The sequence below is a fragment of the Terrapene carolina genome, unplaced genomic scaffold (genome assembly GCF_002925995.2).
Source record: "Terrapene carolina triunguis isolate 2854851 unplaced genomic scaffold, T_m_triunguis-2.0 Scaffold189, whole genome shotgun sequence".
NCBI lineage: Eukaryota > Metazoa > Chordata > Testudines > Emydidae > Terrapene > Terrapene triunguis.
This window is the reverse complement of record NW_020664540.1, coordinates 12,750,064-12,776,092: the sequence shown is the minus strand read 5'-3', so window position 1 is coordinate 12,776,092 and position 26,029 is coordinate 12,750,064. Positions and strand designations below refer to the sequence as shown.

At 39.0% G+C, this 26,029-nt stretch overlaps 2 protein-coding genes across 4 annotated transcripts in view; one reads left to right on the top strand and one right to left on the bottom strand.

Moving 5' to 3' along the window:
• Window positions 1–4,854: 4,854 nt before the first annotated feature.
• CDKN3 (cyclin dependent kinase inhibitor 3) lies at window positions 4,855–12,816 on the top strand. 3 transcript variants are annotated; one of them, XM_029912083.1, is made up of 7 exons: window positions 4,855–4,943; window positions 5,786–5,841; window positions 7,272–7,316; window positions 8,475–8,694; window positions 9,565–9,596; window positions 10,707–10,810; window positions 12,163–12,816. In XM_029912083.1, exons 1-7 carry the CDS (start codon window positions 4,870–4,872, stop codon window positions 12,247–12,249), a joined length of 618 nt encoding a protein of 205 aa, XP_029767943.1. In that variant the 5' UTR covers window positions 4,855–4,869; the 3' UTR covers window positions 12,250–12,816. The 3 variants fall into 3 exon arrangements, with proteins under 3 accessions (XP_029767943.1, XP_026510001.1, XP_024058561.1); XM_026654216.2 differs by having other exon boundaries at window positions 8,472–8,694; window positions 10,710–10,810; XM_024202793.3 differs by having other exon boundaries at window positions 8,472–8,694.
• A 3,917-nt stretch (window positions 12,817–16,733) lies between these two features.
• CNIH1 (cornichon family AMPA receptor auxiliary protein 1) overlaps window positions 16,734–26,029 on the bottom strand; it is a 10,601-nt gene continuing 1,305 nt past the window's right edge. Inside the window, exons 2-5 of the mRNA XM_026654217.2 lie at window positions 23,511–23,579; window positions 19,969–20,081; window positions 18,544–18,687; window positions 16,734–17,624 (exon numbers count right to left, since the gene is read on the bottom strand). Coding sequence (XP_026510002.1) covers window positions 17,597–17,624; window positions 18,544–18,687; window positions 19,969–20,081; window positions 23,511–23,579 — 354 coding nt within the window. The 3' untranslated portion in view covers window positions 16,734–17,596. The remainder of the gene's footprint in view (window positions 17,625–18,543; window positions 18,688–19,968; window positions 20,082–23,510; window positions 23,580–26,029) is intronic.

The following is a 26,029-nucleotide window of genomic DNA, read 5'->3' as shown; positions in this document are numbered from 1 at the left end:
CCCGCCCCCCAGGGAAATAGTCTGGCTGCTAACAAGCTGTAAGGCCTCCGCTTTACGGACTGTATTTCTGCCCTGCTGTCTGCTACCCCTGCCCCCACAATTATTGTACATGAATGTATCCGTATGATGTATCCTTTCTGAGATTGTAATATTGCTGGTGAAGAGTGTTGCAGCACCACTTACCTCCCTTGCTAGGGAATAGTTCTAGTAATGCCAGGGCTCTTTGCCTCTCGCTACAGTTCTGAGATTTTCATGGGGCTGCCACAACCCTGACCCTGTGCCAGGTTGGTGCTGCTTTCACTTAGCCCTCAGTTGTGAAGTTTCCACCTCCACTCTAAGCATACCACAGGCATTGAAGTTTCTTATTAGCTACGTAGCCTAAAGCCCACCACACTGTTGCCTATCTCCATATTCTTGTTTCTGACATGGGCGAGCTGGCAATTGCCTGGCAGCGTAACTGAGCGGCTCAGACAAGTAATGAGTATGGAGCCTTTGACAGCTAGGGTAACCATTTGAATTCTTCCCTGGTTGGTAGTGGCTGGAAATTGTTACTATCTAGTGCCTGTTTGTGGTCTATCGTTTGAAATGGGTATAGTGGTGTCAGTCCAGTTCACATGACAAACCATCATCATCCCAATTAGCAATAACTGTTCACTCAATATTGAGTAGGCCTGGGAACTAAATTCCCCTCTCATCCCTAAAGGTAATCTCTCTAGGATAAGGTTGAGACAAAGGCATGAAAAGGATGCACAGCAGGTGCCAGTGTTGTACCTGTTCTGTGGATAGAGGATTTCAGTCTTCAGGGCTTTCATGTCACGGATTTTCAGAAGCGCTACTTTCATGCATGCAACTCAAACAAAAACAGGCAACACTGCTATTGGAGGTGCCCTGACATGTGTAGACTGAATTTATTTATCTTCCATCCAGATGATTTGTTTCACAAATATGTTTGAGGAACCTTGTAGAAATGAATTATTACACTTGTTCTATCTAAGGCACAATTACACATCTCTGTGTTCTTGGAGTAAAGTCCAATCATTTAAAGACATGGGGAATTCTTCAGAGCAGCCCCTGGCTGTGTTCCTGGATAAATATTAATACGTGCTATGTGACTGATGTTTTGACACTTGCTCCCATTGTCAACATACCTTTAGTGCAATCATACATGTATCGTTTGAATGCTATGTTTTTTTTTGACTGATTTTACTTTTCTGGTTTTATATAAAATAAATATCCTAGAACTGGAAGGGACCCTGAAAAGTGATCGAGTCCAGCCCCTTGCCTTCACTAGCAGGACCAAGTACTGATTTTTGCCCCAAATCCCTAAGTGGCCCCCTCAAGGATTGAACTCACTATCCTGGGTTTAGCAGGCCAATGCTCAAACCACTGAGCTATCCCTCCCCTCCTAAATTATTATTTCTTCAAGGTTACTCATGGAAACTTTTGTTTGACAATAGTACAGAATTGTGACTTTTTTCCAATCATACAAAATACCCCACTTTTTCCTGGGAGGGAGAGAGGGAGGGAGGGCGGGCAAAAACCTACAGAGGTTTTAGAAATGAAATGCATATTATGATTCATTTAGGCCATGTCTACACTAGCACTTAGGTCAGCAAACTTTGTGTTGCTCAGGGGTATGAAAAAACACCCCTCGAGTGACATGAGTTTTGCTGGTATAAGCGCTCGTGTGCACAGCGCTATGCCAATGGGAGATGCTCTCCCACCGACATAGCTACCGCCGCTTGTTGAACTGGTTTTATTATGTCGACGGGAGAGCTCTCTCCCGTCTGCATAACTCAGCCACACAAGCGTTCTTACAGCGATACAGCTCTGTTGCTGTAAGCTTGTAAGTGTAGACATGGCCTTAGTAAACTTATTTATTCCTCAACTATTTTAAAAAAAAAAAACATACACCTTGTCTCTAATGGAGATCTTGCACTTGGTCTAAGTAAAGTGCAAGAAGTGTCTCCAGTCTTGCCTCCAGTTAGGGCTATCACTCTTGTACCTGCCTACAGAAGCTGATAATATAACCAATGTACCACCTTTTTCATCACCTACTATGGGCTTGTCTACCTTACCCGCTGGATCCACAGTTAGCGATCGATCCAGCGGGGGTCAATTTATCGCATCTAGTCTTTCCCCCACCCCCAGTGTAGACCAGGCCTATGTGTTACAAGGGTTTGACCAAACCAGTCTGAATGTGCTCAACACATATTTGGTTGATGCAGACTTGACTAGACAGAAGCACAAGTCATAAAAACTGACAACATTCTGGATTCAGCTGTCCTGTCTTCCCTTATTTTACTTGCTCATTTTTGTTGCAACCTCCTTCACAAATAGATCTGGGTCTTCAGTTTTAAGTTTTAGAATAGCAGGAAGGATATTGGGGTTGCCTGGTAGCAACCACGTTTTAGACTTTTTGACGGTGGCCGGGGAATCTAAACCTGTGACATCCATGTTTGGGATCTGTCACATTGGTTAAGTATTGGAAAGGTTCTACAGCATTTCTGAATTGTTTTTTGAGTTTGATTTTTGTGACTGCAGTTCTTTTAATTAGTTCAAGACAGATTTATATTACTGTTGCAGTCTGGGTGATAGCCTGTAATCTGTGAAATCCCTTTAATTGCTTTTGTAAACTTAGTGTCTTTGTCAGTTCCTTTGTTATGTAAAACATGCTATATTTTGATGAAAGTTCTCCTTGCGCTTAATGCAAATTTCAATATATTTATGCATCTAACTGCCATAAGCTTCCTGTTTTCCACCAAGTGTAGTTGGGAAGTGGGAGTGATCTGTCCTCCTTTTTCAACCAACAAACCCAAGAAGCTGCTAGCAGTTGCAGGAAAACGTCTAAACTTCCACAGTGTGCCTTTAGGACTGTCACTACTTTCTCAACAAAGTTTAACGAGTTTGCTAAACATCTATATGTCAGATGTTTAAGATGAAAACACTTGAAGTTCTCGCCTATTTTCAGTTTATCGAAACAAGACAACTTCGTCATTTTTTTCCTTTTTGGGTGACATTTGCAGCTACTTGCACAGTTTTCTTTTCAGACGTAGAATCCTTAGCATTAAGTAGAGATGCCTTTTTCCCCCCTGCATAGATGCTTTTAGCTGTTATTAGGTCATTGCTAGTGTTCAGTCTTGTACAGTAGAACCTCAGAGTTACAAACGCTTGGGAATGGAGGTTGCTCATAACTCTGAACAAAGCGTTATGGTGGTTCTTTCAAAAGTTTACAACTGAACATTAACTTAATACAGCTTTGAAACTCTACTATACACAAGAAAAATGCTGCTTTTTACCATCTTAATTTAAATGAAACAAGCACAAAAAGAGTTTCCTTACTTTGTCAAATCTTTTTTTAAACTTTGTTTCCCTTTTTTAGCAGTTTACATTTAACACAGTACTGTATTGTTTGTTTGTTTGTTTTTTCTTTTCTTTTATTGCCTTCTGCTGCCTGTTTGTGTACTTTCAGTTCCAAATGAGATGTGTGGCTGACCAGTGAGGTCGGAACTCTGGTGTTCGTAACGCTGAGGTTCTGCTATACTAATGTTACTACTGATTCTAGCAGCATGTATTAGTGGACTTGTAAGTTAAAAATCTGTATGGAGATATATCCAGGGTGAAGTGCTTCAGTCTCTTTTCGTTTCTCATTTTGTGCTACACTGAGGAGGATGAGGTTAGTGTTAAAGAACACTTTAGGCTCAAGTCTTTGCCTTTCAGTTGTTAGTGTCATAATTGCTAATCTCTGGATGACAAAGATGAACAGACACAATTGAAGTCTCTGTTAGCAATCATTCTGACTGGAGTGATGATGACAATAGCATTGAAAACATCTCATTTGCAGGATCATCAAACTAATCAATGTTTTTGTTGTCTTCAATAGACAGTTTCATTTGATGGATCATCTGATATTAAAGGATCCAAGAAACTACTTTCTGCACTTTGAGCTGAGCACATATCCTATCTTGTGTACATATTGCTTTAGATGACTTTTTCATTACTTTAGTCCATTCAGTGGCTTGTTTCCTACCACTTCCTTCAAAATTAGGCATGCTAAGTCAGATAACATCTAACAAATTGCTTGTTTGCAGCTCTTCCATTCACTAGCTAGAATGCAGAACAACTATCTAATGAGATCAATATGGTGAAGATCATAAAATAAAATGAGCTAGCCAGTTTTATTCAGAGCTGTGTAGTAGGTGCCATACCAACCTTTGAGCTAAGATAGCTATAGGCCTCCTAACGTTCACTGCTCCACCCACTTCCCTCTTGTTAACATTTGATAGCAGTTGATCACCTATTAGCAATGCACTGCTCTGAATCACCATTGATTCCCCTCTCGCTTCATAGACACTTCTAAAACTTTCAAAATACGAATAACAAGAACCTTGATGTGCTCATAACCTTGAGGAAAAAAAGTTCTTCTTTGCAATTAAAATTAGAGCCTGTCTCTAACATCCATATCTTCTGTTCAAGTATGTTATGTTCATGTGAATGCTTCAGAGTGACAGGTGTTTTAAAAAAAAAAAAAGAACCTGATGTAATTTTTTTGCTATCTGAAACCTGTTTTTTTTTCACAAGCCTGATGAACTATTTACATAGCAGAGAGCTACAGACAAGTATTCAAAATCTTATATAAGATTGAACCTGAGTATAGATAGTGGCTAACGTTCAGTAATGTTGCAGTCTGTCATCTTAAACTAAACCTTTGAGCTACATCAAAGTGGTCTTATAAGTAATGCATCCTACGTGACCAATGGTAACCTTTTACTAAAGAAAAAAACTCATCTGCTGTAGTGTGCTTGCAACACCTCAAATGTTGACAAACAATTCCTTATAGCAATTACTCTTCTATTGAAGCCTGGCGCAATGCAAGCAAACGAGTTTGACTCATCTGATGAAGAGCCTATTCAAGATGATCAGACGCCATTTCAGATATCCTGGTAAGACACACATTTTTTGGAGCAAAAAATCCTTTGTAATCAGATACCCTAGCAGATGTTTCACTCAGCAATTTCTGGCCTTTCAGCAATATCCCAAGTAACATATATAGGGTTTGAAGAACACTTGTATGCTGCTTGCAACTAAATATCTGCACTAAATGTGGGCCTAAATATTCATAAAACCACACAGCTGGACAACAGATAGTACCTATCCTAAAGAAACCTGCAGCAGGCCATTGTCTTCAGTGATATTTCAGAGAAGTCATAGAAATAGTAATGAAATCAAACACTGGACATACATGACAATTAAACTTGCTAGTATAACTGCCATGTCTCTCTGCAACCTGAAGATATTAGTCCAGACTCTGATTAAAACATAACTTGTGAGTGACTAAAATCCATTTACTTTAATTCCCGAGTAACTTAATTCTTAATTATTTCTGACACACTGTGAAGATGTAGGTTAAGAAGATTTGATCCATAGCTCTTACAGTGGAGGCAACGTGAAATTTAATCAAATAGTAAAATGGTTTCGGAATGAAGTATTGATACTTTTAATATACACCTCAGAAGTGTTAAAACTTCTTCACTGTGTGTGTACACTTCATGTACCTCTTCTCACTTAAGCGTATGATACATGTGATCAGAAATAAAATGTTGTAGTGTGGACATGTGATTCTCTTTTATTAGTAAATGCTACAAAGTTTTCTGGCTGTAATTCTTGCTATTCAAACTGGACTACTGCTGAATAACTTTTCCACAGCCCCACTGAGAAAGTAGCTGTCTAGTATTGAAAACTTGAGCTGGAATTCAAGTTTATATTCTGCATTTTCTTTTGGTAGGTTAGCCCTGTCATCTGTCTATTGTTCTCAGTTTCTGGGAGTATGTTCTCTGCCAGGTACGTAGCGCTGGTTTTAGAAGTTTGGTAGAAAGCATGTTTTAAAGCTAGGAGGAAATTGTGCTGTCTCCAAAGATCTCTCTAAACCTTACTCGCTTAGTGGAGTGATATACATGTCTTCTGCACACACAATATTGGAAAGAGTGGAGGTATCAGATCTCTTGGTTTGATGCCTGAGACTGTTTTGCCTAATCCAGGAGAAGTGATGAAAGGTAACTGCTGATAAACTAGTGTGCTTTCCAAACTGGAGTACCTTTTGTGATAGTAAATGGCAATGCAAGCCCATGAAATGGGACAACTCTGACAAAGCCAAATTTTTCCACTATAAGGAATGTCAAACTAAAGATCACATCTGAAAAATCCTACACTGTTACATTATAAAAATGTAATATTAGTTAAGTATTTCATGTGTTTTAACCACTTGTGTTTTTGACTGCTTGTATTTCTCCCAGCTTGGAATCAATTATCACTGTCTCGTTCTCATGCACTAGCATTCTGTTGTAATGTTTGGGTTGCAAATGCCAAAATGGGGATTGTTTAATTCCAAACAGAATTTCATTGACACTTTAAACACATGCATTTAACACTTTTTATATAAACATTTAGGCTTTGGAAATCTGTTCAATAGAAAACATGTTTGACATGTTGGTCTTTAAACTACCTGTGTCCCTTCTTAACTCATGTCTGTTCTTTAAACACTGCCTGCCTGCTCCTGCCTCCCAAAATTCCACCTGTTGGAGGCAGGCAGCTATAGCGTCCTACTTGCAGGATCCCAACACCTCATCTTCAGAAGGGAACAAATGTCTTCCAGAGAGCAGCTAATTCTAAAGGTGGTAAGGGCAGTTTTAAAGTGAGCAGACCTAGAGGAGAGGAGTAGTTTGAGCAGTAATTGGAGCATGCAATCTAGCCACACACATTTGCCTTCTACACTATACCACAACCCATGCAATTGCCCCTGGGTTTCAGGAATTGCTGTGCCCATTTTCTGTCCTGATAACTCTCATAGTTGGGTATATGCATCGTGTTAAAAGCACTTTTGTAGCTCTTCTTTGTGGAATGAAGTGGGAGAAAATAAGGTAATGATAATGACACGCTGCAAACCCAAGTAGGGAGGAGAGTTTAATATCCGTTGTAGGCCCAAACTTGTGGGGAGGGAGGGAATCTTCCTACTAATAACCCTACAACTATCTCACTTCTTGCTGATCTCTTGCCAATCTCTTTAAGTGTAGCCCAGTTAATCATGTCAGAAGCTCTCTTTTGGGAAGGCTTAAAAACTAAATTTTAGTTACAGGCTCAGAAAAGCTGCCCTGTTACTTTATTAAACATGATGATTCTGTCTGCACACCCCTACACAACTACTCTATTTGTGAAAGTGAACTGTTTTTTCAAATGTTTCTATTCCATACAACTCACTTCATATTTTATTTTAGGTTGTAGGTTCAAGGATGTTAGAAGAAATCTTCAGAAAGATATAGGTAGGTTTATATAAAATATATACACACACACACACTACATAGACATACCCATGAACACATGCTCTTGCTCTTTCGATTTATATACTGTATATATATGGACCACTACACTAATTTAGATCTTTCTTTTTCATATTGTAAGTAAGCACTTTCAAATGCACATGGTGAATTAAAAGTGCATAAATTTACTATTTTAGTCACTAGAAGCTTGCCTGCTCTCTTAGACTGGAGATTGTATCACATAATCTCTCTAACCAGCAAATCTGTGTTTCCAGATACCATGTGCATCTTCTCAGAAATGAAACAATCATGACAGTTAAGCTGTGCCATCTGCATTAGTGTTCAGAGTTTCCCTTTTACAAATACATGTAGTGTTTCCTTTTACTGGGTGAAAAGTTCCTGAGGGAGTATTGATTTGACAATTGTGTTAATCCGGGCTTCTGTAGCGCTCAATGTGCTTGGGGGAATGCGAAGCTGTGGGCACTGTTTAACGTACTGAGATGCTTTTGCAAGAGAAAAACATCACCTCTTACATGGGTTCACTACCAATTGAGAGTACTCACTGCTGAGTACGTACAGCCCATAACCAGAGGCAGTTGTCTTTAGTTTTTTCCTCTGCCATAACAGGAAGCTCTGATAATCCCAATGTAGGATAGCAAGCTTCCCAAGAAGAGCTAGTTCAAAGCCTAAGCACAAATACTTCTAATCTTTATTTCAGTAACTTGCCAACTTCAGGGTCCTACCAATGAGTATAAACACAGTGTTCACGGTTAACCCTACAGTTCTTCTAGTGTTTGTGTCGGCTGGTCATGGGTAAACCGTACTAGAACCAAAATGTTAGCTGACCAGCAGTTGTGCTAACCAAAACATCTCCACTGGTTGCTGTTTAATGCTGTGGTAGTTAACGTGATTCCTCAATCTTTTGTTCTAACACACCTATGCTTTGTATCAAAGACTTGTGCTGTATCAGCAAAAGTCCCTTCATGACTGCTCAAAGGTGATCAGAAAAGAGGGGACTTGGCTAATGTGGAGAAGAATTTTTAGTTCTTGCCAATTCTCACATTAATCCCTGAAATTGAATTGATTAGCATTTTTGTCTACGTAGATCTTAAACTTGATAGGCTTTTTTTATTTGCAAGTGTCTTGGTTTGTTGGCAGAAGAATTAAAGGGGTATGGGACACAAGATATATTTGTGCTCTGTACCAGAGGAGAACTCTCAAAATATCGGGTGCCAAACCTACTAAACTCCTACCAGCAGCATGGGATTATTGTGCACCACCATCCTATTCCTGATGGAGACACTCCTGACATCGCCAACTGCTGTACCATTCTAGAAGAACTAAGGGGCTGTCTGGAAAACAACCGGAAAACGTTAATACAGTAAGTTCCTATTTCCTTCCTATTTCCACAAGGAATCTATCAATTTCCCTCCAGATGGATGAACAATCAAAACTTTAATGTATAATAAACAATGTCAAATGACAGTTGGCTGGCTTCCTTTAGGGTTAATTCAAACTGTCTGACATTCCCTCTCTTTCACCGTGTCTTCTTCTGGCACACACTTGCCCCGTTCAATGAGAAATAATGCTAGGCCTTGTAGGGCTGGACACCTGGAGCCTCCCCCCCTTTTCCCAGCTGGTCTAGTGGGGTGACCCAGGGCGTACTACCGGAGAGAAACTAAAATTCACAGCAGCTGCCAGGATGACATACCTTGAGCCTTTAGGAAACACTAACGAGCTACTAAAAAATAAGTCTACATTGCTTCAGGCCATCCACCTTACATAAGGATATCATGGTGCATTCTACTAATCCACTAAGAAATGGACTTTGGGTAGAGAGGAGGAATTTTGATCTAGAGGTAGGATGAGGTATTTCCATTGGATGCAGTGTTTCTTCTTTCCCACTGGGCACCAGAGAAGCTATGGGCATAAAATCTACCAAAATGATCTGATCTTGCTTTCTGTGAATCTAGAACACAACTCTTTGGCAGGGGCGGATTCCCACGGGTTTTACCAAAGGACTGGATTTTCACACAACTCTAATGTCCCAAGCCTGTACTGTGAGGCTTGTTTCCTTAGATTACAGGAGACCGTGGAATTGTAGTCAAGGTATTTTTGAATGAATTATTTTTCCACTGGGTTCACAAAAGAGGGAAGTAGCTTCCAGCCATCTTGATTCCTCAAGGATTACCAAGCACAACGAGGCCCCAGTTCTACTGCACTATTAAAACAAGTCCTTCTTTTCTTTCAGCTGTTACGGAGGACTTGGACGCTCATGTCTCAGTAAGCATCTTTTCCCTCCTCCCCCCATGTCATTGCTTAATATTGATGCAATTTAGCCACATTCTCCTCTGGTAATAGAACTAAAAGATATATTAGTCTGGTGCCTAAAGGAACAAAATGCATTATGAACCAGAGGTTTCTGAGTTGGAAATGGAACTTGGTGCCCTTGCACACTGGAGGCCTTGTGGAGTTGTGTGGAAAATGGGAGAAGTTTGATAGCCTCCTGTAAGAAGATTGGTTATAGGTTGACAGGCCTTGGTTACTACAGTTGTTGACAGAAATATGGGTGAGAACACATCCAGCCTGACCAGGCATCCGCTGTAATAAATGGAGCAGGCTCAAGCCAATTTATTTAGGAGTTCATGGTACTGATCAAGCAAGAAACTTCTCTAGTCAGACTTGTTAAAGAATAAAAAAAAGCCCATGGACAATGCACCATAGCTCTGCGCACTCAAATATAGAAGTGCGGAGAGACCTCTTGTCTGATTTGTAAAGGGAACAAACTAGACCTTGCCTCTGTCTCCTTTTCCCCACCTTCGCTGTGACTTGCCTCCATTCCGGCCAGGGTGGGGACTGCACTCTGCCCGCAGAGCTCCCTGCATGACCCTCAATGAGGGGGAAGCAGGAAAGAGACAGCTCTCGTTTTGTCTGTTTTTTCTCTGCTTAGTTCTCTTCCCCAAAGCTTGAGGGGTGCCAAAAGCTGCAAACACCGCAGAAGGGGAACGGAGCTGAAACAATTTCCCAAAATGCAAACGCAGCCCTCGAGATGTTACGGGGCCAACTTGTTAAAGTTTTGAATTAAAGTTTGGACTTTCCCTCCAAAAAGCTCTGCAGCCAGGAACGCTGGGGGAGCTGCTGGGGATGCAGGGAAAACTTGAGCAAACTTCCCTGCTGCTAATGACTGGTAGGCCTGGTTCTGCCCCCAACTGCAACCAGGCTGAAGTATCCATTGTAACAGATCTGTGGACCTTTGTACGATGAAGAAATTCCAGTTCTGAAGTGGCCGTGAGACTCCGGTGGTTGTCTAAGCACAAACATCAGTGAGCAAAGTTTTATTACATACAGAGATGACTGTTAGCATGCATACTTATGCATCTCTTTTCCTTACAGTAGCTGCATGTCTTTTGCTTCAATTATCTGATGCAATGGAACCCCAAGAGGCAATAGAGAGCCTCCGAGACTTAAGAGGATCTGGGGCAATACAGACAATAAAGGTAAGGAGGCTGTAGGGGGAAGGGAATACTAAAATGGAGAAGACCGCTGGTGGGACTGTGCCTCTGTACTAGGATCTCTCTTCATGCCTTTGTCTTTCTGAGAGTTAAAGCAGGTCTCTAGTAATTCATGCCCTTACTATCTCTGAACATTGGGATTGAGCTGCTTTGAGTCACATGCTATCACACCAACTCAACCTCAGTCTGTCTACACCAGAACTTCACATCTTTCCTCCTTTATCGCCAATAGCCATTCTATCCCCTCCGCCTTCCCAACCAGTTGCTCTGTTCTTTACCTCTCTCCCCTGTTGCCCTCCACCCCACTCCCACCTATGGCTCGTAGTAGGCGTTGTTGCCTCTTCCTTTATATTACCAAAATCCCTCATTGCACCTTGATCATCTGCCTTGATTCTTAAACTCTTCTCTTCCCCAACTCACACTTACATATTGTTCCTATTCTAGCTGTCATTTTCCATTTATCATCTGTTGTCATCCTCTGCCCAGGTTCCATTGCTAGTATTAAACCTACTCAGAATACATAGGTCATAAAACGGGCAAGACTATAGTTCATAAAGCCAGAGAATGTACACCAGTCAAGATCTCACCACAACTTCTAGATCTAATGTTATTTTAAATGCCTTCTAAAGAAGGCGGAGTGGCAGAGAATGCTGCCTACTGCTAGTTGAAATAGCCGAATAGGATTTGGGAAGCAGGCACACTTCAGCTAAGTCAGAGTGGAGAGCAGAGTAAGCACTGTTTACTGAAGCTAGGGAGAGGATGGGGAGTCCCACCCTGCTTTTATTAGATATGGGGGATCTGTTTTAATTCCCCTGATTGCCTATAATATTTTTGAACACTTGTTATGCAGTTTACACCATTTGGAATCTTTACTCAAGACTGAATGGGCCTACCAGCACTCTATGTAGATTGTTGTGCCCTATATTCAGCTAGCTGGAAGCAGTATTCTACTTCTTGGACTATATGCAGAGGGAGTGGAGCTACTTATTCACAAATGAAGCAGTTTCCCATTTAATGTCAACCACAACCAGAATTATAATATCTCCAACTTCACTATAATAGGAACACAGGAGTTGCCAGACTGGATCAAACTTAAGGTCCATCTAGTCCAATATCCTGTCTCTGTCCTAACAGTGACCAGCACCAAATGCTTCAGAGTAAGGTGTAGTAATTGTGCAGTAGGCAGATGTGGGGTAATCTGCCCCAATTGGGTCTTATCCTACCCTAATAGCTAGAGACTTGCCTAAACCACAAAGTATTTAATATCTCTTTTAAAACTTTATTAACATGTCTGTCACATTCAACACTTTTGCTAAATATGATTGTACGTTTTTCAGCAATACAACTATCTCCATGACTTTCGAGAGAACCTGGCTGCACATCTGTCAACAAAAGATGCAATATTAAGATCAGTATCACGATAAACTAATATTGGCATTATGGTATATCTGTTGTGTACATATGGTATTTTGGCTGAGTACAAGTTCTACGTAAAAAGACATCTCTCGCCTACATGACCTTTAATACCACTTTATTAGTCACTGCTTCTGGCAAAGTATTATCCTAACACCCAGTCTCTCTACTGTAAATAGATACAAGACTGGTGCTGGAAAGGGTCTTGTAAGCTATAGTAATATCCTGCATTTCAAACTTCCAAGGACTCATTTCTAAGTTCATTCTCTACAAGTATTTCCACACATGAAGGGAGAAATGTTATGCTGGTGTCCCCTCCATTTCTAATGGACTTGTTTTAGTACAGTAACTTGAGCAGTTCACTGCTGATGCATTAATTCCCTTCATCAAGTATGTCCTTACCAGTATACAAGTTTCAACACTCTGAACTAGTATTTTGGTTTTTAAATTTGGGCCTTTTCTGTATGTTGCATTTTATGTATTTACTGAATGGAGGTAGTACAGGGGATGTCAAATAAGAAATAAAACGAATGCATTATCTATTTATTTTTTTTTCTTGTAAGTAATCAGTGGGAATAATTGCGGGTGGAAGGGGAGGAAAGATTGAAATGGGAATAAAAAGATCTGTGAACTTAACAGTAGCCCGCTGAGCTCTAAGAGCCAAGGCTATTGAGAGCCAGAAAGGGCCTCCTTTTACTCTTCTGTTGTGAATGATTTTGAAAGTGTTCCAGAGCTGTAGTCTAGTTCTTTCCACAAGTCCTTGACTAATGTAATTTGATGGCATATGCTTGTGTGGGGTGGTCTGGTTCCGTCCTCAACAACTAGGTCAGTATTGTAGCTGAAATCAGTGAAAAGTCATCTAATAGACTTGGAGTAAAGAAATACTATTCAAACTTTTGCCATCATGCTGAGGGTTCCCAAGTGAACGTATTTGCTCTTTATGCTCCACATCTTGTAATTCAAAATGGGAGAAGTTCTTAATGATATTCAAGGCTACTCCCCACCACAGTGATCTTGCACTTGAATAAAATTAACTTCCTCAAATCCAAAGTCACGCTGGTGCTTCTGCCATACACAGCACCATAGTGTTTCCAGCTAGGGTTAAACACTAATCCTCTCCCTCCACTTGAGCCATAGTGCTATTGTCCTCTTTTCCAGCAGTAGCAGTCTCTTGCTTTCAGTATCATGGAGCTTTGTAGATGACAAGATCTCTCCACTATTCGCCCGTTATAACCACCTCATGCTTTTGTCTTTATACCTGATACATAAGTCATATGAAAGAATCTCCCTCTCCTCCAAACTATTTAGTTCTCTGAAACTTAACTGTGTAAACAACATAATAGGTTAACAGTTATAAGAGCCTTAATGCTAGAACTGCATCACCTTAGGGTTTGCAGAAGAGCGCACGCAGTTTTTGAAGGAATTCTCTCAGCGAAGCTCAGACAGGTTTCACTTGGTATGTTACAATAACCAGAACTCATTTTAGTTTGACAACTTTCCATTTTATCTGCTGACTCAATCACTGATCTTTTAAACAAGAAATGAGCACATATCTAACTCCTAAATATTTGCAGTCTGTGGAGGAAAGTGACTAAAGGTTGTAATTTGTTAGGTTTATTGGGACTTTTAAAATTGAGTAATATGGTCCTAAATGAACATATGCCTTGAATGTAGCAGGCTACAGGCACTTGACACTGAGTTGTGCAAATATACGTGTACAATTTAATTGAGACCTAAATTTTGGAAGGTGTAAATAACATTTTTTGAACTACAGTACCCTTTGTGGGACATGGCAAGATTACAGTAGACAGCCTTTCATCTGTTATTCATTTCAATATAAGTTTCAGTCTCATGCTCTAAATTTACCACCAGTTCATTTTGTACCCAGTCACTGAACGCATGTGTAAAGGCTAATTCCTTCCCAACAAATTGTAACAGTTCGTTAGGCTTTAGACTGCACCATGTATTCTTTTCTCCACTTGTGAAGTGGTTAGTACAAGCTTTTTTTAGATCACGCTGGAGATAGTTAATAACTGTAGCTTGCTGCACCTGGGCCTTTATAGGTAGCATAAAATATAGAAATCAGAATTAAAGAAAAGTAGACCATTTATAGATCTCCCCACTTCACTGTCTAATATTTAGAAGTAAAGGTGCATAGATGGTCTTATCCTGAAAAGATTAGTTGATTAGAGTTCCCCATTTCTCAATGACTTCCATACCAAACTTGGATTTGTACCAGCACTACGAACTAAAGCTGAGATCTGAGTGTCAAGCTGGGTTCTTCTGTCTTGCCTATCATTAGCACTACAATTCTGCAAGCCAAATTATGGCCCTAACTGTACCTATGCAACCCCATTGACCACTAATGGAAGTAACTAGTGTTGATGAGGACATAATTTATCCTGCAGAAGCTTTAACTGGCAGGCGGGAGGGGTGACAGAAAAGACACTACTGGCAAATTGCATAATTCTAATACAGTAGTCAGTGAAATAATGGAGACAAACCCCTCCTCCCATGTTTTTACAAAGTCACTTTTAAAGGTAAAACTGCACTTAAGTTTAACAGTTGCTTAAAATGGAATTCAACTTAATACTCGATCCCAATTCTGCACATTTTTCCATGTGCATGATTTGATTCCGAGGAGAATACTCACATGCATAAAGGCAAGGCACAGGTAGGAGAGGCTGTAAAATTAGGGCCCTAAATACCTGTCAGTCATGAATACAGGAACAGTAATTTTGTTCAGAGGAAAAACTCAAATTCTGCTCCTTAGTCCTGTTTTGTATGTGCAAAGGTTTGCCTGACCATACTTGCTTTCATGAGAAACAAGTAGTTTATGGTTAGATGTAACTTAATTTTTAACAAGAAAAAGAAATGCTATTTTCTGTTAGTTTTTACTAGCCAAATCCAATCCACAACTTCTCATGCCACAGAAGTCTGACCCTATTTCTTTTATGAAGACTTCTAAAGTTTCAGAGAACATTCTCTAAGTTAGATTAACCTAGACACTTCCATTTCATTTATTTGTCCATGCTGAGAAGCATATTGAATGATGGGTTCAAACCAAAATTTTGGCTGCAAGTTCACTCTTGGAAAGTTCAGAGTTGGATATGATTGCAAGCCCTCCTAGTCAGGAATATTCTGATTCAAGATGATTTGAGCCCCCACCTCTAATTTAGATCTTTAAAGACTTACATGGTTTAGGCTGTAGCTACTTGAGAGAGACACTCCCACTGAGCACACTGCACCAGCCAAGAGCAGATAAATACAGTGCTCCAACTTTTGGATGATTGGGGGCTGGCGGCAGAACTCTTAGTGAAGGCATCTCAATACTAGAATTCATGGTCTGATGTTTGTTAATCTACAGGGTACAGTGCAAAAAAGTGTCAAAACAATTTAATTAGATACTTTAGGAAACAGTTTGAAAAGAGACACTGTCAAGCCACAGCGGGAAGAACTTTTGAAAGCCATGACAGCTTGAACGCCATAAAAGCAAAAATATTAACTTTCATCTATTGCTGTGGGATGCAACACTTTCCTTGCAGCTCAGCAGCTTGTCAAATTCATTTTTTAAAGTAGGCAAAGGGTGGAGAGAGAAATAGGGAAATTAGCTTTAATCCTTTTTGAAGAGGGCTAACTATGATCCTGAAAGTGTACATAATTTAAAGCTCCAATTTCAAACCGTGGTTCTGGGGAAAAGACTATACAAATTAATCATACTTCATCATTAGAATGGCTCAATGGAATTCTCAATTATGTACAGTTTGGGGTAATTATTCCTTATGAAAATAGAAAAAAATTTTTTAACTCCACAGCTATTTCTATCCCATGGAGGAAAACACATTTGCAACAAAAGCATGCCATATGATAAAGACACTTCAAACTAAGAAGCTATTGGATTTTCATTTCATGGAGTTTGTATCTATTCTGTCAGTTGTCTCCTTTGATTTGGCTAAGGCAAAAATCATTATCCACATAGAAAATTTTCTAAGAGTGCTCAGATTCCTTTATTCCAGAACTGAAGGCCAATCTGCATTGAATCCAAAAATCTGGTCCATATCAGAAGGGTCAAATACCAATCTATGTAAACACATTTTACTAAAGCCAGAGACACTATCTGCACCACCACACACCTTCCTCAAGGCAAACATTTCACCATTCTTAAACTAGTTTAAGTAGGAAAGATTTCTAAACTTCTGAAGCTAAACTAACCAGTAGCTCATAGCAAGAGGAATTACAATGCAGTTCTATCAATGCACATCTATTTCCCCTCCCCTCCCCCCACTAAAAACTATTAACATAGGGACCAACTGAAAGTACAGGAAACACGATCAGAACCCTTGTTAGTGTCTAACAGTTCTGTGTAAGTATCTCTTTCCCAGATATAGCCCATCTCAATATGAATTTTAATAGTAATGCTACTGTCATTTATGAATTAAGCAGTTAAGTACAGCAAATAAACTTACTTTTTTAAAAAACAAGGCACTGGAAAAAATTGAACATTTCTGAATTTGAGATTTTTATTTATTCCACTAAGGAACAGCAGGGCAGTTTCTCAATCTCACTGTGTCTTGGAAATGTCTTTAGTGTGACTTGTAAACCCATAGGAGCAGTATTTTTACCACTGGATTTGATCACTCTTGCATTATTAGCCAATTGGTTAATAAGACTGTTGCACAAACATTTAAAAATAAAATCTTTTAAATTCATTCCTTCACAGACAACTCAATGTTTCCTATCACAATAACTTATGCTTGAAAATTAAAGCAAGGATATTTAGTGTTTGGTGGAAATATGGGAAGTTTCAGAACCATGCATACACAAGGAAAGATACCCAAATATAAAAAACAGAACTACTCTTTCTCCACGTGTATCCGTGAAGATATCTGCAGAGAAAATACATGAAGCTTTCAGTCCCTCAGAAGCACTTTATAGCTACAGCTGATTTATAGTTAAATGGAGTTTCAAAAGTCCAAAGTGAGCCACTATAAGGTCCTGTAAACAAAAAATTCTAGGATACTAAGGACAGGCAGTAATTAATAATTACTTGGAGAGTTATGGCTGTTCCTTATGGAGCGCAAAGTCAAAACTGTTCAAAACCAGAGAATCATTTAATATCAATTTACACTTAATTATTTTTAATTTCAACGTCCCAGTCAAATATACGAAAACAGTCTTTCCACAAGTATAAAGTGTGGAAACATTTTAAAAATAGGGGAGTCATTTTTTTTTCCTAATGCAACTGTGATCATCAGATTCCATAATTTAATCTTGGTAACAGATTCTTGTTGGAAAGAATTCTTTTGTTTTGTGGCTTTTGCATGCACTTAACTGGAACCAAGTTTGCAGAGTGTCTTCTTAAGAGCTCACCAAAACATAAATCATGCTAGAAAAGAAAAGAAAAATTTTAAATGTACTAAATTTAGATGCAATAGTTTGATTAGATAAGTTAACAGTGTTATGCATTTTATTATATTATGCACAGATTCATTCCCCACTGAAAAAGAGCAGAGACACAGCTTGTGTCATTACAATAAAATACTGATAGTTCACCATGACTTTTTAAAAGCCCGGTTAAGGCATTAAAAATGAACCCGTGAACAGAAGTGTCATGTATATAACACTCTGGACACTGGGATCAAGTGGCAGTAACAACAGGCAGTCTTGCATAGGCTCAAACACACTATATATGTATATATATATCGGAAGAAGTTTTTTTAATCATGTTTTTCCTAATCTTTTTGTATGATCACATAAAGAAACGCTGACCCATCAGTTGTAACCTGACTGTCAAAGTCAGTCTATGCAATGTATTGGTAATAGTACTACATCAGTACATTATCACCAGCTGTTGCTTCCCACATCCCCCCTTTTTAGAGAGTTTGACTTTGTGTTTACAGCTTCTGTATCTTCTCACTCATGACCACCATTCTACCAGCAAACTTCAATGAAACCCAAATTTTAAGACAAAAGTCACTTTTAAAATATTAAAATTTCACCCATATTAAAATCCCAATATTTTATAATAAAAATTAAAAGGTTGGGATTTTTTGGTTCTTTGGTTCAGCTGTATTGCTAAATTATGATCCAAACTTTGGGGGGGAGGGCGGGTTGTTGTTTTAAAAAAAATAGAGAGAGACATTACATCCCAGGCTAAGTGTCTGAAATATTTTTACACATTAAAATAAAAATGTCAGGGCATTGTCTTTTTTTTTTTTTTTTTTTTTTTAAGAAAAGTTTCATATACATATAAATTTTCCCTCTGGGTTGAGCTCAAACAAAAAGTTTCAGACTAAGAAACTTACCCATATAGGTAGTAAAAAAATGATAGGAGGTAAAATGCTAGTTTGCACCATCCTTCCTTCTGACAATATGCTAAAATATCTGCATTCATGATGGTTGTAGGATCATAAAGACCTGGTCCACTCATCACAGGTCTGCTCATATACCTGGAAAAGACAAATTAGGTTAGCAGTTAAGTTTGGAAAAGAAAGCTATGGGAAAAGTAGGTTCCCCCACCCCCAAAAAACAAAATAGAAATTTGCATAAAGAACCATGCATCTTTAACTGCACTAAACATTTACTCCATCCAGTAATTAAACCATGAGAGTAAAGTCTGAGACCCCAGCCTAAGGCCTTGCCTGTATGGGGATGGATCACTTGATGATTGCCTGTTCTGTTCATTCCTTCTGAAGCACCTGGCATTGGGCACTGTTGGAAAACAGGATAGTGGGCTAGATGGACCATTGATCTGACCCAATATGGCCGTTCTTATGGGCTTATGGTGGTTTTTTGCACTGTAGCTGCACTGCACCAGCATAGTTTATCTCAACTGCAAATCATATTACATTATAGATGGTGCTATACCAAGGGTGGGCACGACAACCCTTTAAAATAGGATGTAGGATCTAAGGCACCATATTACAAGCTTAAAGAACTGGAAAAGGTGCAGAAGAGAGCAACATGGGAGAGAACCAAACGTAATTTGTATGGTAAAATACTTAGGATGGTTTTGGTAACTTCAGCACCATTTAAAACGTACTGCAGTACTCCCATTCTTGCTTATCAAGTTGGAAGAAACATTCCTTTTTAAAAATAAAAGGAAAATAGTCTTTTTTCCTTTTTTATAACTGTTGCGTAAGATTTTCACCATCTTATCACAATGGGCCTTTATGCTTTATTGCTGAAGAAATGGGACAGTTAAACATCACAAAAGGACAGTAAGTTATAATTAAGGCTACGATTTTGTCACGGAGGTCGCGGAAGTCATGGAATCCGACGGAGGTTGCAGAAGACACGGAATCCATGACTTCCAAAGACCTCTGTGATTTCAGCCCTGGTGGCTGGGAGCTGCAGGGTCCCGCCGCCTCCCGCAGCGGCAGGGACCTGTTAGGTACCCCCGCTGCCTGCCCCCATGCTCCCGGCCACCACTGCAGGGCAGAGGGACCACCCCGCAGCTCCCCACCGCTGGGGAAGGGGTATGGAGACCCTGGAGATCTGAGCCCCCACACGTTGTGGGGGCTCCAGAGCTCCCAGCCACCCCGCAGTTGCCACTCCCTTCCCATTTTATCATGGATATTTTTAGTAAGTCAGGGACAGGTCATGGGCTTCTGTGAATTTTTCTTTATTGCCCGTGATCTGTCCATGACTTTTACTAAAAATATCCATGACAAAATCTTAGCCTTAGTTATAATTAACACGAGTAGAGAAATCAAACTTATCAATATTACCTCCAAATATGGTAAGCCAACAAAGGCATATTGAGACCCAGTGTAAGCCACTCTGCTGCACAGAGAAACATAACACAGAAGAATGCATGGATGAGGTACTCTGGAAGTACAAGCTGAAAAAGAAAAATATGCATCAGAACATGTAATTAAACAACATACAGCTTGGTTTGAATTTCTATTTATAAGGTAAATTATTGGTAAAAATTCCAAACTACTATATAGAGAAAAACACTCAAATGGGCAAGTAAACTGCAGAAAGTGAAAACAGCAACTGGCAGAATACACCCTGAAATTTACAGAAAAGTTTATGTATAATCATGAATACCCAAGAAAATTTACAAGCTGGAATGCTCAGATTATGGAAGCTTTTATTACTTATTAATTAGCTAGGTGCACTGTGAACAGCTTCCACATTTTTTACAACATACCTCTGTGACATAAGAGTAGAGCATCGAGATATTTCTGCATATGCCCCACATAGACATATCCATGGGAAAAGTAATCCCTAACAGTTTTTATGCAAGAGTTTGTTTTGTATTTTACTATTTTTCAAGCTTTGAACTTGATACACTATATATGTACAGTATTTATTAAAACAGACTATTACCAAAACCTTATTTCTGGTGCAAAGCTTTATTAGACAAAAGGAGCATCAACATTGTTAAGCACACCAATATGCACAAATACAAGCAATATGCTTTCTGCAATGTAGGAGGGAACAACAGTAAAATGCACATACAATTTGTGGCATATTAGCCAGTTCCATTTTCCTTTGTACAAGACCTTTCAAATACCTAACACCTGCCTTCTTTTTAACATTGTGCTTTCCAGCAGAAGCGTACAGAGGTAATGCTGATTACTCTCAGATTACTGAGAGCATAAAATACCAGGTAACCCTGCTAGTGCTATTAAGAGATAAGCAGTATAGAAACATATGTAGATTAAATGTAGGTGAAATACCATAAAAATCAAGAAAACCCCATGCTCATCACAAAAGTTAAATCCTTTAAAGGCATATATACCAGAAAGAATCGTATCACCTACTCTTTTGAATTACACAATTCTCCCCAAAAGTTCATCCATACATTTGAAATGCTCACAGGATAAATATCTACAAGCTGTTTCATGTAAAATTATTAAATTGCTACTACATATTTCAATCAAGGGTTTATCATAAACTAAAGATTTACCGGTAAGTTAAATTACTAAGGAGTCTACTCTCCAAGTGAAGCACACACAAGACAACTCTTATTCTTTGACTTTGCCCAATTTGTGTATCTAGGATGACTGCCTCAGAATGTATTTTGCAGTTTTCTTTCAGTTAATACTGTCTAAAAGCAAATATTTGTTTTAAACACCTAAAAAGGTCTAACTAGAAATCTATAAACTAGAAGCAAACAGAGTTTTGTTCCTAATGCACATTCTAATACATTGTTTCTTTAAATGACTATTGTCAAACAAAACCAACTTACATCAACACAAACCCAAGTCATCAACTTTCTTTACATTTGTAAAACAATTACTCTTCTTGTCCAGATCATTCTTGTATACTCACCATATGTAACTTTTAGATGTTACTCCAATTATTTAAACTAAAAAAAGTCTGACCACCAAGCAACAGCTGTTTGCTAGACCTGAAATCTACAAAAATTAAGACTAACCATATGTCTCAAAGCATTAATTTCCCTTCCATCTAGGTTTTTGTGTTCTGCCCCCACAGCAGAGTATCAGACTGCCTTTTAAGTATTTAAAACTATGTTATCTTTCTTCATTTCCAGCCTACACGAGAACTAGCTTGATTAGTTTACAGGTCACCATGCATTTTTCCCTAAAGGCTAGGAAGGAAGAAATATTATTTCTAAATACTCAAGAGAAGCTTGGATACTGTTGTGATGGGGGCCGCATACGGAGAGGGAGATGCTAAGCATTATGTGAACCAAAATTGGTACTCTAGAGAAGTATTTACCTTTCATGACTAAAAGTGTTCTCCCCTAGAATTTAAACTTCAAGACAATGGATCATGTCCCTTCATGTATTTGTAAAGCATGATGTGCATTTACCATACTCTTCAACGAGTAACGATCACCAATTCACCTTTTCATGACTAATCTAACTCCACTAGCATAGTAAATACCATGATCAAGATTTTCAGTTTACACAAAGCTATCATATAACACGATCAAGATTTTCAATGTACACAAAGCTATCATATAACACCTCATTCATGTATATTAACATTAGGTTAATAAAATATTTGTTTTGAACATGCACATTATAACAACCTTTTATTAAATTTGTGATAAGATCATAATGCATAAATGTAATGAGTATTTGCCTTCCCCCATACTGTTGCAGAAATGACTGTAAAACAGACGGAGTTGGGGAAACTGTTAGATGCACAGCTATTCAGGCACCACTTTCCAAGATGCAATCTCTCCACTCACCCACCCTCACGCTGCAAAGCTCTCTGGCTGGCTAAGACACATTCTTTTTCAGCTTTGAATTCAGTCTCCATTGGTGTGATTCTACTTAATTCTGCAGAACACCATGATTTACAGCGCAGCCTTCCAGAGGCACACTTCACTGCTGTGCTGCCCTATGTTTTTATCTCAATCTGGCCACTCCAAGTCAAAATGAAAGGGATGGTGAATGGGCAAAGACATATTGTGTTACTGAAAATACCTACTTTCTAACATCCATAATATTATTTGTCTGTCAAAGACACAAGCAAGCTAAAAGTGCTTGAGGCACAGCATTAACAAATAGGAATATAATTAAGAGTTGTGTCCAAGAGTACACAGTATTCTGAAAGAACACTGGGGATATCCTTGGGAAGCCAACCTCCACCCCGGAAATTGTAAGGCCAGATCAGAATTAACACCCCCTCCCCTTTTTTTTTTTAAACAAACTAGTCTCCTAGATTCTGAACATCAGAAAGTTCAGTGAACCTGGCTTGAGAGATGATACCATTTATTGTATATCTTCAGTTGCTGTGACTGTTCAATAGATTTTAGGCATATAACAGTTTTCCCCCACTTCAGTGGGTAAGCAAGCAAACTTATTTTGCACAAAATATGAAAGTTCATGAAGTTATTATAAACCTGAACAAACAAAACAGGCAGATGAGCAAGCACACTGAACAAAACATCTTAATAGTAATACAAATGTTCCTAACAAAATGAAAGTAAAAGTGGGATTAAAACATTAAACTAAAAAGCAGTACACACCTTTAATGCAATTTTGACTCTTTTAATCTTTTTGACCTTTTCAACTGTCTTTGTGCCGAAAATGTAAAAAGCAGATTGAAAGAATGTTAGTAGGACAGCTGACAAGATCATCAGCAGATTAATAATAGTCAGAATATTCAAGATTGAAAGTAAAGAAGAATCAGATAAAGAATTCTGTCTAGAAGTTCTATCAAATATACTAGACATTACCAGCAGAACAGAATTTTTAATGGCCTTTTTGATTAAATCAAGATAATAGCAACAAAAATTATTTATAAATTTATGCAAAGAGGAATTCTTTATCATGTAACTTACAGGATTGAGTGTATTACATTGGTCTATGGGATTCTTGTAATCAGTCTTCAGCTCATCAAATGCTATAATCTAGAATAAAATTAGAACAGTTAGGACTCTTCAGTTAAAAAGCAATAAAAAACATCTCACCACAAAATATCATTTATTGGTACAGAGCCATAAGTGCTATGAACACAATCTTAGTAAGGTCGTTTTACTCATGTAAAAGAAATAATTCCATAAACTAAATCACCTAGAGCAACAAAATATTTGAAACAGGTCTGCTTTGGTTTAAAAAACATTCAAGCACATTTAAATTAGCTTCAGATTATTCTAGACATTTTATATACTCAATGCTCTGGCATTACATCTTTGCATTTCATTCCCTTTTCCCCTCACCATGCAGAGGAGTTATATAGTGTCATTGCAAATAGCATTCAGTCCCACAGAATATATCCATGGTGCATAAAAAAAACCCAGGAGGTTGCACACGTGACACACTTCCTCTGTGCTGAGTGCTTGTCACTAATGCCAGCCAGTTAATTAAAAGGAAGTGATCGGAGTCTTTGAAGAGGCTGAATGGATGTTATCTTCACGGTCAGAGTGTGAGATGGCAGGCAAGGGAGATATAGTCAAGAACATCTTTTACTCACAGAACTTTTACCATACACTGATGCTTAGGGAGAGGTGAACCTGCCAGGGTGAAATAGAGTCAAACCCATTTTTGTAAAATGGATACCATGGCACCAAACAAGACCAAACAGGTAATTTATAAACAAAAAAGCAAGAACCATAGAAAAATAAGTATGAGAACCAAAACATCAAGTAATCAGTACTATCAGTATCCTTTATATTCAATGTAAACTAGAACATGTCTACATAGCATCCTTTAAGTTACAATAAAAAGCTTATTAAATAACTACAAAGCAAAAATTGAAACTGAACAAATCTGAATATATTCTATACGCACACACACTATTCATGCTGGGGAGAAGCACTTAACACACATTTTAATTTATTTCCTCCCTCAGATCCAATGGTACTTCCTGGTTTGCTTAAAGCTGCCCGAGGATGTATCTTTGTGGCATCACTTGGATTATATGAGACTTCTGGTAACAGGGATGTCCCACAATGATGCATCCTGGGACAGATTCAGCAGTGGATTAATAGAGAAGAAAATTATAAAATATTGGTTAAAATACTCCGAAAAAAATCATCAGTTTATCTGGTACACATCTAAATAGGTATCTTAGCAACTGCAGGGACCAAAACTTTTTTCTTTAATTTAAAAAAAATAATAATAATAACCCTTAAAATTCTGCTGATATTAATGGTTTAGTCCTCCAAGCTCATCAAGGAAAATATCATCTTTTAATTTATCTTCAAAAAATCCATTCATTCACTTATGAAGTTCATTCCTAAAGATGATCTATCAGTGCTTCTCTCCAAGAGCAGGCATCTCATAGCCACCTGAAACTAGGTTTCCTAAGGTTCCACCATTAGTCTTTTCCCCTCTGTGGCAGTAGAAAATCCAAGACCTCAAATAATAAGTAATATTTACTCAGGATACCACAGGGGGAAAAAAAGCTCACTTTTTCCATTAATTACAAAACTTATTTGACTTGAGACTGAAACATTTTAAACACGTATTCCTTCACATAAAACACCAATATTTAAAAATATAAGACGCCCACATTTTCAACAAAAATGTTTAATAAAACAAACCCAGTTTGCATTAGCCTTTGAAAATTCTACTCATCCACAGGTGAATACTGTCAGTTTTGCATCATTAAGGTAATGATAAGCAAGCAGGTTATGTATCTGGACTGGTGAGTTTTCAGGACAATTTTGCAAAGCTGGTTTACACCAACAGGAAGTTACTAAACAGATCTGATCAATTATTTTACACGTGCCATTTCAAATATACACAAAATAGGGCACTATTCCTCAAATCAATAATCCCTAAGCACATCCAGCCATGGCCAAAGGTCACATGCAACTGGGTGCAATTCTGCATGGTGCAGAGTTGGGCTGGGGTGGGGACCACGGTTAGCAATGGCAGAGCGGTCAAATCTTTGCCCCCACCCCGTGTGCACACAGGTGGGATGGAGCTGGCTCTCTGAGAGTAGCAATGGGGCAGGGGGAAGGTGGTTAGATCTCTGCTCCCACCCCTGTGAATACACGGAGATGTGGAGATGGCTGGGGAGGGGAGTTGGATTTCTCTCCCCCCCACCCCCAGTAGAGATGGCTCTGGGAGGTCAGAAATAGGGACAGGTCAATCTCTGTTCCCACCCCTAGCAGTGAAGAGGGTGGAGATGGTGCGGGGGGGGCCTCAATGAAAGGACGGTTACATCTCTACCCCCACCCCTGAGTGCAGGGGGGGAGGTGAAATGGCTCAGGGATGGGTGGGCAGCAATGTGGGGGTGGGTTGATCTCTGTCCCCATTCCTGTGAGTGCAGGGGGGAGATGGCTCAGGGGAATAAGAATGTGGGAGCCATTACATCTCTGCCCCCACCCTATGAATGTGAGAGGGGAGATGG